At 39.9% G+C, this 12,676-nt stretch overlaps 1 protein-coding gene across 2 annotated transcripts in view; it reads right to left on the bottom strand.

Moving 5' to 3' along the window:
* Positions 1-1,946: 1,946 nt before the first annotated feature.
* TMEM200C (transmembrane protein 200C) overlaps positions 1,947-12,676 on the bottom strand; it is a 109,094-nt gene continuing 98,364 nt past the window's right edge. For both annotated transcript variants that reach the window (XM_040353995.1, XM_040353996.1), the window contains one exon: positions 1,947-3,818. In XM_040353995.1, coding sequence (XP_040209929.1) covers positions 2,139-3,782 — 1,644 coding nt within the window. In that variant the 5' untranslated portion in view covers positions 3,783-3,818 and the 3' untranslated portion in view covers positions 1,947-2,138. The remainder of the gene's footprint in view (positions 3,819-12,676) is intronic.

Here is a 12,676-nt window from a genome sequence, read left to right as displayed (position 1 = left end):
ATGCCCCATAGTAAGCCTATAGGTGATAACTCACGCTATGCAGCCGTTGCCGCTACCTCTCTACACTGAAGTTGGCGCTGGAACCTGATCATGTGACTGGACCGGAGCAGCTTCAGAATTAGTAGGTATAAGCATTGTTTCTTTTACAGGGTAGATAAAATAGTCTTAGAATGGGTGTGGGAGTAGTTTTAGCCTTAATAAGAATTTGACTGGAATTCCACTTTAAGTCAGAATATCTACTGAATTGATCCCTCAAGCTGAATTCTAATTGAAAGCATAGAAAAATAACCAGACGTAGATAGCTACTGGGACAGTTCCTAGTTGTGGCTGCTGCATTTGAACATTATCCTCTATGTAAACCATATTACTTGAACAACATAAAAATGGACCAGGATGGGATACCTGACCTGCATATTCGGAAGCTGAGCAGATGGCATTCTGATTAACAAGGCTACTGTCACTAAGGAGATTTCAGTAGAAGTGTGGCTTGAACTAGAACATACAGCTCTGCCTGGATAAAACACAAAACCCCAGATCTGTATCCAATTTGGACTGTATGCATACAGCTAATGGTAACTATTCACAGTTTTTCGCATTATGGTATAGAAATGTGGTTTTAGGAATTTAATCCGATTAAAAGAATTTTAGCATGCAGGATTTTTTTTTTTTTTTTTGGCATGAGGCACATTTTCATGAACTGCAGTCACCATTACATCTGTACAGCTTCAGGACCTAATTTTCTTAAAGAACCATAACTAATTTTCAACAACAAGGTTAGAAAACACAAGGGTACTGTAGTTTAGACATGCTACAGTATTTTTCAAAAAGTGATAACATACTTTATGATATGTAAAAGAAAAAGGCTGCATATCAATTTTTGGCGTAGAAAAAAAATTCACAGAACAAGGACAAATGTTAATTATACTCTGATACATAACAGGGTAAATGGACCTCCTAAATACAAAAAAAGCACATAAGGCATCAAAATGCCATTTCTTATCAATTAAAAACATAGCTACAATTTTACCATAAATATAACCCACATATTGTCAAGTTGCGCAATAAGATAAAAAGTTCTAAAAGGAAACAGTGGTGTTTAGTTTAATAATATTTAACAATACTTCTGTGTACCTTTTTAAATAAATTATTTATCTTTATTTATATTATTAGTATTAGCATTGTTATTAATAAAGAATCTTTATAATAGAAAACATCAAAAGGCTGACATTCTGACAAATGGGCCAGTGATGCAAATCTACATTGAATAAATATGAAATGTAGCAAAAATACATTTTATCATGCACTTCACTTAATTTCCATTAATAGAAATTAAATTCTATGGTAGCTAGCAAAAAGATTCCTAAATATACTATATAATCTGCATTTCAAGTCTGCTTGTTGTAAGCAAGATTGCATGCCATTTGTAAAATACTGCAAGAGGTAAAAAACAAAAAGAAAAACAAAACAAAACAAAAAAACCCTACGAATAACAAAAATACATTTTGGTGCATGTGATATATTTGAATGTAAACATTTCATTTTTATTATTTATTTTTTTATAATAATGATGCTTTCAGTCATTTAATAACCAATAAAAACAGCATAATACAGAAATATTTTAATTATTTGAAAATAAAATTCTAACAGTCCAACTTAAGAAAACTCAATTGATGTCATTTGCCTTTAAATTTAATTTTAGTATTCTGCCTTTTTAAACTTCATTTGAATATTATGTTAGCAAAGAAATGATAAAACCTCTAAAACAGTTTATTCAGAAAAATAAATCAGTTTATCACTATGTAGGCAGACTGGCTGCCTTAGCATTTCAGTAAGCCAAACTAAATCGCCATAACCGAGCAATTACTGACATGCCATCAGCAGGAAAAAATATCTACTGTAACTAAAATGAAGTGCACAGTTACTGTTAAAAATAATCTGATGCATACTGAAAGTTAAAGATGGGCTAGTTCACTGTTTATTAATACAGTTTGGTTTCAGTCATACATACAGTTACAATCAGGTGTTGGTGATGGTTACCAATACATACTAAAACTGTTGACACTGCAGATCTTTGGATATTGGCAAGTTCCCTGTAATACAGCATGTTCCAGAACTATGGACAAATCTCAAAGTGTGCTTTAAATACTTGTGTTATCTATATCATCGTCATCACCATTGTCATCAGACTTAGCGTGAGACCTGCAGAGCATCAACAGTTTATCTTTATTAGTGTACTGCTTCTGTTCTACATGTTGTTCTGTGCTGGTATCGTCCGAGGGAATTTCAACGTCTATAACCTCTGTTTCCTCACAGTCTTGAGTTTTATTGGCTGAGGTGTCTATAGACTCGAAGGAGGTTCCTGCCTCCTCAAGATGAATGTAGCCCTTATTGCTTGATTGGTCAGACCCTGAACTTTGGGAATCTCTTCTTATCAATGGTGCTGTAGTAAGAGAATCCATAAGAACAGCAGGTTTTGTTTTGCCAAATGGAGAGCCTCTCACCAAAAGGCTACAGTCTAAATCTGTGCTACTTAATGACTGGCTACCCAATTCTGACAGTGGCCCAGGTGACATTGGTCTCCTGAAGTCAGGCAGACAGCTTGTGCTCTGGCGCCTTAAAGGTAATTTTCTATGAGTTTTGGGAATTTCCCAGTTTAAGTCTGCATGGCTAAAATTGGTCAAACTTAATTCAATCTCTCCCTTAGATACTTCTTTGGCACTTTTGTTCCCTTCCCCATGCTCTTCTTTCTTCTCCAAAAGACAGCTATCTAACTTGACAATAGGCAGTGTAAAAGCACTGAGGGAATGACCGACAATGGAACACGCACTGTTCCTACCCCATTCTAGGTCAGGTGATTCAGACAAGGAATCTATATCCTCATCTCTCCCTGAAATTCTGTCAAATGGTAATGCAGAGTTGGACCTCTCCCTGTAAATACTGTATACCTCCTCATTCATGTTTATTTGCTCAGTTGGGTGTCGATATACCTTAGGAGAAGACGTCCTTGCTTCCCTTAGATTAGGAGGAGAAAAGGAAATTGGTCCACCAAGAGCAGAATTCCAGGAGCTCTTGGCCAACATTGACGCACCAAATGTGTCACCACCTTTTACATCCATGCTTCGAGATTGCACATAATTAACAAACCCATTTAAAGGAATTCCATCTTTAGATTTCATGCCATGAACATCAATCACTGTAGAGTAGAGATCCCTCAGGTTGATGATCTTTGTTTTCTTGTCTCTGTTTTCATGAAGAACTGCATTAGCACAAATAAACAGAAATATTCCAATGCCCATTATTAGAGGACCAAAAACTTTAAGATTATCCGAGTGCAAGTATCCAGAAAAAAACCCTGCAAGAGATCCAGGTGAAGTTTTTTGCTGAAGGCTTCTTGTTAAGTTTGTATCCTTTACTTTGAAGGCATTCTGATTAGCTCCTTGACTGTTGTGATGGCTCCATGATTGGCTTGAATTTGCACTGATAGAATTTATATCTCCTGATGAAAGTTTGGCTTGATTTGTCCCTAGACTGCTATGATAAACAGAACTGCTTTTTGGCCAATATCCCATAACAGCCATGGCTATTCCAAACAAAAGTACCAAGATTCCACATAGGGCAATTAATCCAGAGACAGAACAAAGTTTAAGTTTGCCTTTTACTACCACCACATCGTTCTTGCGCTTCTTTTTTGCTTTCCGCTTTCTCTTTGGAGCTTGGCTTTGGGGTCTGAGAGGATCTTGTTTTCGTGCAGAGATCCTCAACAGACCTCCAGTGGCAATCATGCCGGCCTCAAACTGCCACACAAGTCACTCCAGCTCCTGTGCATTTAAAAAAAGACAGAAAATACAAATTTAAAGATTAAAACACAATTTACAAGCATGTTAGGTTGTCAATAACAATGTATCTATTTAATGCCACAGCCATATGAGTACAGTACATATGAAGAGGACGTGTGATTTATGATCTAATGTGAAAGATTACTAACTGCTTTAAAGGCTTAAATATGTTCTGATAAATCAATATGTTAACATTTATTTTCACAGTACATTAAGAAGTATGGTTTTGGATATCCCATTACTTTTTCTCTCTTTGACAATACTCAATCGTACAAATAGGGATGGTGAAACTACCTAAACAGACAGCAATTAAAACTTGATGTCTTAACAGAGGCAAGTCTGACAATGTTAGATTTTTAATCGCTTCAAAAATTGTGATTCCAAGATTCATAAAATATTGTTATTTTATATATATATATATATATATATATATATATATATATATATATATATATATATATATATATATATATATATATATATATATTAGGGCTGGGGAAATTAAAGATTAATTCCTCGATTAATCTTAAATTTTTTTGATCGATCAAAATTCTTCTGATCGGTCAAAATTCTTGACGTCACCGGACAGCTTGGACAGTGAGAATTACCCTGCGGGATGCAAACAATCTGCTCCCATTGGATTGAGGTACCTTTGCATCTGTGGAGCAGGAGGATGCATCAGGCTCCATCAGGGGAAGGGGGCAAAAATAACCATCGTTTTCCTGTCCTAAGCAGTTTTGTGCAGACAATTCTTTGTGTATCGGCAACATCTGTTCCGTGTGAAAGACTGTTCAGTTCTTCAGGGTATATTGTCAATAAAATGCGATCATGTCCAGAAAATGTAAACACTCTGGTATGTCTGTGTGACTGGCTAAAGTGATGCCTACTTGCCTACTATAAAGTGACTGACAGTCAATATACTAGATACGTTTTATAATTAAAGTTAAACTAACTTTCTACGTTTTTCTTAAAGTTTAATAAGAAAAAATTACTTACGTCAGTGCTACAGTTTGAATTTAAAATGTATTTGTGTGAACTGGATTGTGGAAACTAACTAGTGTCGGGTGATTGTATATAGTGTATACCACATTTACCACTGACTAATGCAGAGTTGCAATGCAAGGGGATCAGCTAAAAGTAGTCAGATCTGTATGTGCAATATAATTAATCGAAATTAGTCGATTAATCGATTTAAAAAAAATCGATTAAACGAACACGAAAATTTTAATCAGTAACAGCCCTGATAGATATATATATATATATATATATATATATATATATATATATATATATACACACACACACACACACACATACATAGTTAGGTCTATCTGTATATATATATATATATATATATATATATATATATATATATATATATATATATATTTTATTTATTTTTTTAAATATAAATAATGTTAACCACTTCACGCTAACATAAAACATATATCATATTTGCGGCCTCACTGGACTGGGCTTTTTGTCATGGGGCCTAAAGAGACCGGAGTCTCACCAAGAGCCCCTGGTCCCATATTAAAGATCGGTACCCAGAACTCTTTATTTTGGGTCACGTGATCACTGTGGAAGGCTCTGAGTGGCTTCCACAGTGAACAGTCACTGTGAAGCTTACCCCTATTTCCCTCTCTGTGAATGGAGAGGAAATATACATTGTGGGCCAGATTCAGATAGATCAGCGGATCTTTAGATCCGCGTAATCTATCTGATTTAAGATCCCCCGCCGCAAGTTTTAGAGGCAAGTGGGTAATTCACAAAACACTTACCTCCAAACTTGCGGCGGCGGAAAGTAAATCCCCCGGCGGAATTCAAATTCCGCGGCTAGGGGGAGTGTAGTATTTAAATCAGGCGCGTCCCCGCGCCGATATAAATGTGCATGCGCCGTCCGCGAATTTTCCCGGCGTGCATTGTTCCCAATGACGTCGCTAGGACGTCATTGGTTTCGGCGTGAGCGTAACTTGCGTCCAGCACTTTTGTGAATCGACGTACGCAAACGACGCAAAAAATTAAAATTTGGTCGCGGGAACGACAGCCATACTTAACATTGGCTGCGCCTCATAGAAGCAGGTAACTATGCGCTGGGAAAACCCTTACGTAAACATCGTAAAAACACTGCGTCGGGCCCGCGTACGTTCGTGAATTGGCGTATATCGCTGATTTACATATTCTCGGCGTAAATCCGCGAGAACGCCCCCAGCGGCCATTTTTAAATTGCAGTTAAGATCCGACGGTGTAACACAGTTACACCAGTCGGATCTTAGGCATATCTATGCGTAACTGATTCTATGAATCAGTCGCATAGATACGACCGGCCTAACTCAGAGATACGACGGTGTATCAGGAAATACACCGTCGTATCTCTTTGAGAATCTGGCCCTGTATCTTTATCTCTCCTTGCAGAGATTGTGTAGGGTTAGTGTTTGGGTCAAAGGTCGGGGACAGTTTTTATTAGTATCGGTGTCTGTTACTGTCAGAGTGTTTTAGGTAGGACAAAAAAATGTGCACTATTGTTTCTGGGCTGTACTCTGGGTACAAACAACAAATAAAATAATAAAATACACATTTTTTTTTTTTTACTATTTTGGGGCAAGTTTCCTTTGATATAAAAATAAAATAAAATTAGGAGATATCCATTACCATTTACCACCAAATAAAAGCACAATTTGTCCTGTAAAATAGAAAAGTTTAATACCCCTGGATACACATAGTAGTTGTGATGCTATGTAGGGTTTTACTAACACATGTCAAAGTTGCAAAAGGTGTGCTTAGACATTAAAGTGATTGTAAACCTTAGATTTCATTTAAAAATAACAAACATGTCAATACTTACCGGCTCTGTGCAATGGTTTTCACAGAGCACCCCCGATCCTCCTCTTCTAGGGTCCCCCTGCTGGCAATCCTGGCCCCTCCTTTTCATTGGGTACCCCCCACGGAAAGCAGATTTTTATGGGGGCACCTGTGCGGGCCCGCTCCAGAGTCCCGTTGCTGCATCCATTGACACAGACATTGGGACTCATGCCGCGTACACACAATCATTTTTCCGGTTGTAAAAAACAAAGTTTTTCAGGCTCTAAAAAAAGTTTTTTTTCAACTTGATCATTAAAACGGCCTTGCCTACACACAATTGTGAGAAAAAAAAATGCTCTAGCAAAGCGCGGTGACGTACAACACATACGACGGCACTATAAAGGGGAAGTTCCATGCGGATGATGCCACCCTTGGGGCTGCTTTAGCTGATTTCGTGTTGGTAAAAGACGATTCGCGCTTTTCTGTCTGTTACAGCGTGATGAATGTGCTTACTCCATTACAAACGGTAGTTTTACCAGAACGAGCGCTCACATCTCATAACTTGCTTCTGTGCATGCACGGACTTTTCACGTCGTTAAAGCCCACACACGACCATTTTTTACAACCCGAAAAACGACGTTAAAAACTTCGTGAAAAAATAGAGCATGTTCGAATTTTTTTTTGCCCATTTTTCAGAACCCGAAAAATGCTCTGGAGCCCACACACAATCGTTTTTAATTACATTAAAAAAAAAACACGTCATTTTTTACAACCCGAAAAATGATCGTGTGTACGCGGCATCAGTCCTGCCCCCCACTCCCGTGTCACAGCTTTTGGTTGCAGCAGTGGGAGCCAATTGCTCCTGCTTCTATCACTATGTCCAATGAGGAAAGCAACAGCAGGTGAAGCTGCTGCGCTTGTGCACATAGCTGGATCAGATCAGGTTTAGGTAAGAAAAAAGGGCATCTGGGGGAGCTGCAGCACAGAAGGTTTTTCACCTTAATGCATATAATGCATTAGGGTGAAAAACCTTAAAGGGGTTGTATAGGTTAGTTTTTTATTTTCTAAATAGGTTCCTTTAAGCTAGTGCATTGTTGGTTCACTTACCTTTTCCTTCCATTTCCCTTCTAAATGTTTTTTTTTCTTGGTATTTTTTGACTGAATATCTCACTTCCTGTTCCTCCTCAGTGAGGTGTTCAGTAAGCTGTTCTAAATGACTTTCCACCGCTCAGATGATGGTAGAAATCTTACTGAGGAGAAACGGGAAGTGAGAAATTCAAACAAAGAAAAAAACATTTAGAAGGGAAATGAAAGGAAAAGGTAAGTGAACCAACAATGCACTAGCTTAAAGGAACCTTTTTAGAAAATAAAAGATGAACCTTTACAACCCCTTTAACCACTTAAGGACCGCCTCCTGCACATATACATCGGCAGAATGGCACGGCTGGGCACAAGCACGTACCTATACTTCCTCTTTAAGTACCCAGCAGTGTTGCCAACCTACCAGATTGAAATTTACTGGCACGACACCCGAAATTTACTGGCGCAGCCACGTTTTTACTGGCATTTCACAAAAGTTACTAAATTACATTTTTAGGTGCACATTTCAGTATTTAGGCTACAAACAAGTACGCTAGGCAAATAGCAATGTGATTCAAGGTAGCTATTAAGGTAAAAAAACATATTTTTGTTATTTTCGATATAATAAGGGCATATTATTTAATCACATCACCCCCTGCCTCCATCCCCCTTTGCCACCAACACCCCCTGCCTTCACCCCCCTCTACAGTACCACAATCTCCCCCTGTCTCCAATCTCCCTCGGCCTCCAATCTCCCTGTGGCCCCCTGCCTCCAATCACCCCCTGCCTCCATCCCCCTCTGCGGTGCCACCCACAACCCCTGTCTCCATCCCCCACCCTCTGCGGTGCCACCATCCCACTCTGCGGTGCCACCAACACCCCCTGCCTCCAATCACCCCCTGTCACTAACACCCCCTGCCTCCAATCTCCCCTGCCTCCATTGCCCTCTGCCTCCATCCCCCTCTACGGTGCCACCGCAGCCACCATCACCCCCTGCCTTCAATCACCCCCTGCCTCCAGTCTTCATGCGCAGTTCCAAGCCAAACCGATCACGGCTATTTTTACTGGCACATTCCCGCAACCACGGACATTTACGAACGGGGGAAAAAAGTGCCCGTTTTTACGAACTGTCCGTAAAAATACGGACGGTTGGCAACACTGGTACCCAGCCGTGGGTCACGCGCGCCTGCGGCCCGAAGCTCCGTGACTGCGCCCCCGGGACCCGCAAACCCCACCGCCGGAGTCCCGCGATCGGTCCCCGGAGCTGAAGAACAGGGAGAGCTGTGTGTAAACACAGCTCTTCCCGTTCTTCACTGTGGCGCTGTCATTGATTGTCTGTTCCCTGATATAGGGAAAGACGATCAATGACGTCACACGTCCAGCCCCGCCCCCCTACAGTTAGAAACGCATATGAGGTCACACTTAACCTCTTTAGCGCCCCCTAGTGGTTAACTCCCAAACTGCAATTGTCATTTTCACAGTAAACAATGCATTTTTATAGAATTTTTTTGCTGTGAAAATGACAATTGTCCCAAAAATGTGTCAAAATTGTCCGATGTGTCCGCCATAATGTTGCAGTCATAAAAAAAAATCGCTCATCACCACCATTAGTAGTAAAAAATAATGTTTTTTATAAAAATGCAATAAAACTATCCCCTATTTTGTAAACGCTATAAATTTTGCGCAAACCAATCGATAAACGCTTATTGCGATTTTTTTTTCCAAAAATAGGTAGAAGAATACATATAGGCCTAAACTGAGGAAAAAATAAGTTTTTTTTATATATTTTTGGGGGATATTATAGCAAAAAGTAAAAAAATATTGATTTTTTTTAAAAATTGTCGCTCTATTTTTGTTTATAGCGCAAAAAATTAAAACCGCAGAGGTGATCAAATACCACCAAAAGAAAGCTCTATTTTTGGGGAAAAAATTACGCCAATTTTGTTTGGGAGCCACGTCGCATGACCTGGCAATTGTCAGTTAAAGCGACGCAGTGCCGAATCGCAAAAAATGCCCAGGTCCTTTACCTGCATACAGGTCCGGGTCTTAAGTGGTTAAGGCTTTACAACCACTTTAATATATGTTTTACCCTTATGCGTGAATGGGTTCAATTGACAGCATTTGCTTGGGGTGATTTGAATGCATAAAAATATAAAGTTCAAGGTAGCATATCTAAGATTTAAAGTGTAATATTTTGGTTGTTCCCAAGTCTACAACTTTCATGCAATGCTTGAATATTCTGTGAAGGTAACTTTCACTTACTAAAAATATACAGAAACCTTTAAACTGAGGGTACAATATCTAAATGCAGTATCTGATCCATCTCCTAAATTTTAACCATCTTACAAGCTTGGATCAGTCCGCATTAGTTAGCGTTCACTGCAAGAGAAGAAAGCAGTTATGGCACCTTCAATGAAAGTCCAATGGAGCATTGGTTTCTAATGCACTAACAAACATTTTTCCTAAGCTGATAAAAGATCAAAGGTGCTGAATGCTCCAGGCAACCAGAATAGGCAAACCATTAGAATGCTGGGCATCAAAGGGAAAAGGAAACCTTTAATCTGGCCTTGTTTTTCAGTTTGGTAACCCTTTCAAGGCTGGTGTGAAGTCACTGACTTAAAAAATAAAAAAAAGGAAATTAGGGACTTTAAATGAAGCAGCTGACTTATTAGGTACAAAATATTTTTTTTTTTTTTTGCATGGGTGCATAATAATATGTATCATGGGTGGCATGTGCAACTGCACATAGTATCACATGTTTGTGGGTGGCATGTACAACCGCACATAATAGAAACCAACATTAAAACATGTACATAGTAACAGGTTATTACACATAGTAATGCAATAAAGTAGTCAAAGGATATGGATAATAATGTACACACATAGACTGGGCAGCACAGAACAACATGTTGAGAAATAGATGTAAAATTGTATGAGTCATAAAGAATGATTGGATATATCTGAATAGAATCCTATGAGGCATAAAGCTACATCCTTAATGCCCGATGCGTTTTGTGTAAAAAACACTTTCTCAGGGGTGGATGCCATAGGGCAGGGTTTGACAAATTTGCTTGGAATCTAGGAGCCAGCTAAAAAAGTTAGGAGCCAGAAACGCTCCCCGTCACGCCGAGCTTGTGTGCGGAAGCGAACGCATACATGAGTAGCGTTGGCATATGAAAGCGGTGTTCAAACCACACATGTGAGGTATCGCTGCGATCAGTAGAGCGAGAGCAATAATTCTAGCCCTAGACCTCCTCTGTAACTCAAAACATGCAACCTGTAATATTTTTTAAATGTCGCCTATAGAGATTTTAAAGGGTAAAAGTTTGTCGCCATTCTAGGAGCGGACGCAATTTTGAAGCGTGAAATGTTGGGTATCAATTTACTCGGCGTAACATTATCTTTCACAATAAAAAAATAATAATTGGGCGAACTTTACTGTTGTCTTATTTTTTTAATTAAAAAAAGTGTATTTTTTCCCAAAATGGTGCGCTTGTAAGACCGCTGCGCAAATACGGTGTGACACAAAGTATTGCAATGACCGACATTTTATTCTCTAGGGTGTTAGAATAAAAAAATATATATAATGTTTGGGGGTTCTAATTAGAGGGAAGGAGATGGCAGTGAAAACACAGGGGAACCTCCATTAGTCTTGTCATGCCAACGGCCACCACAAGATGGCGCCAGATCACAGAAGGAAGAATAGGCCTGCAGAAGGCTGTAAAGCTGCGGCCCCAATTACCGGCCGGCGTGGCCCAACGCGATGAGAGAGGTGGGGGCGCATGGAGACACAGGATGGTCCTGTGTCTCCGTGCGCTCCCCCACTGCGCGATCGCGTCGGGCCGCGCCAGCCAGTAATTGAGGCCACGGCTTTGCGGCCCTATGCTTCCCTTCCCAGGGGCCAGGTCGCGAATTCTAGTCGCAATTGCGATCTTGCGTTTCTTTCCCTCAAGGAATGTATAAAATACATTCGCATATTAAAGGAGTTCTCTAAGCTAAAACTTTTAACCCCCGCTGTGCCCGGGCTGTAAAACTATACAAAATAAACTTTCACTTACCTGCCTACGATCCTCCGTTGTTTTTCCGATATCGCCGTCCCGTTCTCCGGTCCCGGTCTGTTCCACTTCCTGCGGGTCGGTGACTCATAGTGCGCTCAGCCTATCAGCGGCCGCAGCAATGTCCCGTCGCGGCCGCTGATAGGCTGAGCGCACTGTGAGTCACCGACCCGCAGGAAGTGGAACAGACCGGGACCGGAGAACGGGATGGCGATATCGGAACAACGGGGGATCGTAGGCAGGTAAGTGAAAGTTTATTTTGTATAGTTTTACAGCCCGGGCACAGCGGGGGTTAAAAGTTTTAGCTTAGAGAACTCCTTTAATACAGAGGAGTCGGAGTCGGGGAGTCGGAGTCGGAAGTACATAAAACTGAGGAGTCGGAAGATTTATCTACCGACTCCACAGCCCTGCAATTGTGTGCGTGGGGGCTGGACCGAAAAGGCTGTTCGTTCGGGAGCTGAGGTGGTTAAAAGTCCAGTACAGGGCAAGCCGCACAAGTGTCATCCCCAGATCACAGGTTGCCATCTCCATGGTGTAACCAGGTGGTTGGTAAAGGTAGTGAATGAATGTCTTGTATGGATATACTGGGAAGCAAGTGCTTCTCAAGGCTCCAGTGTCTGTGTATGGCCAGTCACTGACTTATTTTCATAATCAATTAGTTGGCCAATTATTGTTTTGATTATTTGATTCATTGGACAACACTTTAAAAAATGTGTGATATAATTTAGTTAATATGCAAAAAAAAAAAAAAAAAAATATTTATTCTAGCATATCTTAATGGAGTGGTAAATACAAATAACCAGCTATACGTTTGGGGAACAAAATATTGAATCCACGCTGAGAATAACAGAAGATATATACATTAAATCTGCACGATAAATCGGCAAAAGATCATGATCTCAA

Source organism: Rana temporaria, chromosome 5 (assembly GCF_905171775.1).
Source record: "Rana temporaria chromosome 5, aRanTem1.1, whole genome shotgun sequence".
NCBI lineage: Eukaryota > Metazoa > Chordata > Amphibia > Anura > Ranidae > Rana > Rana temporaria.
Note: the sequence above shows the minus strand (reverse complement) of the source record. Positions and strands in the feature narration are given on the sequence as shown.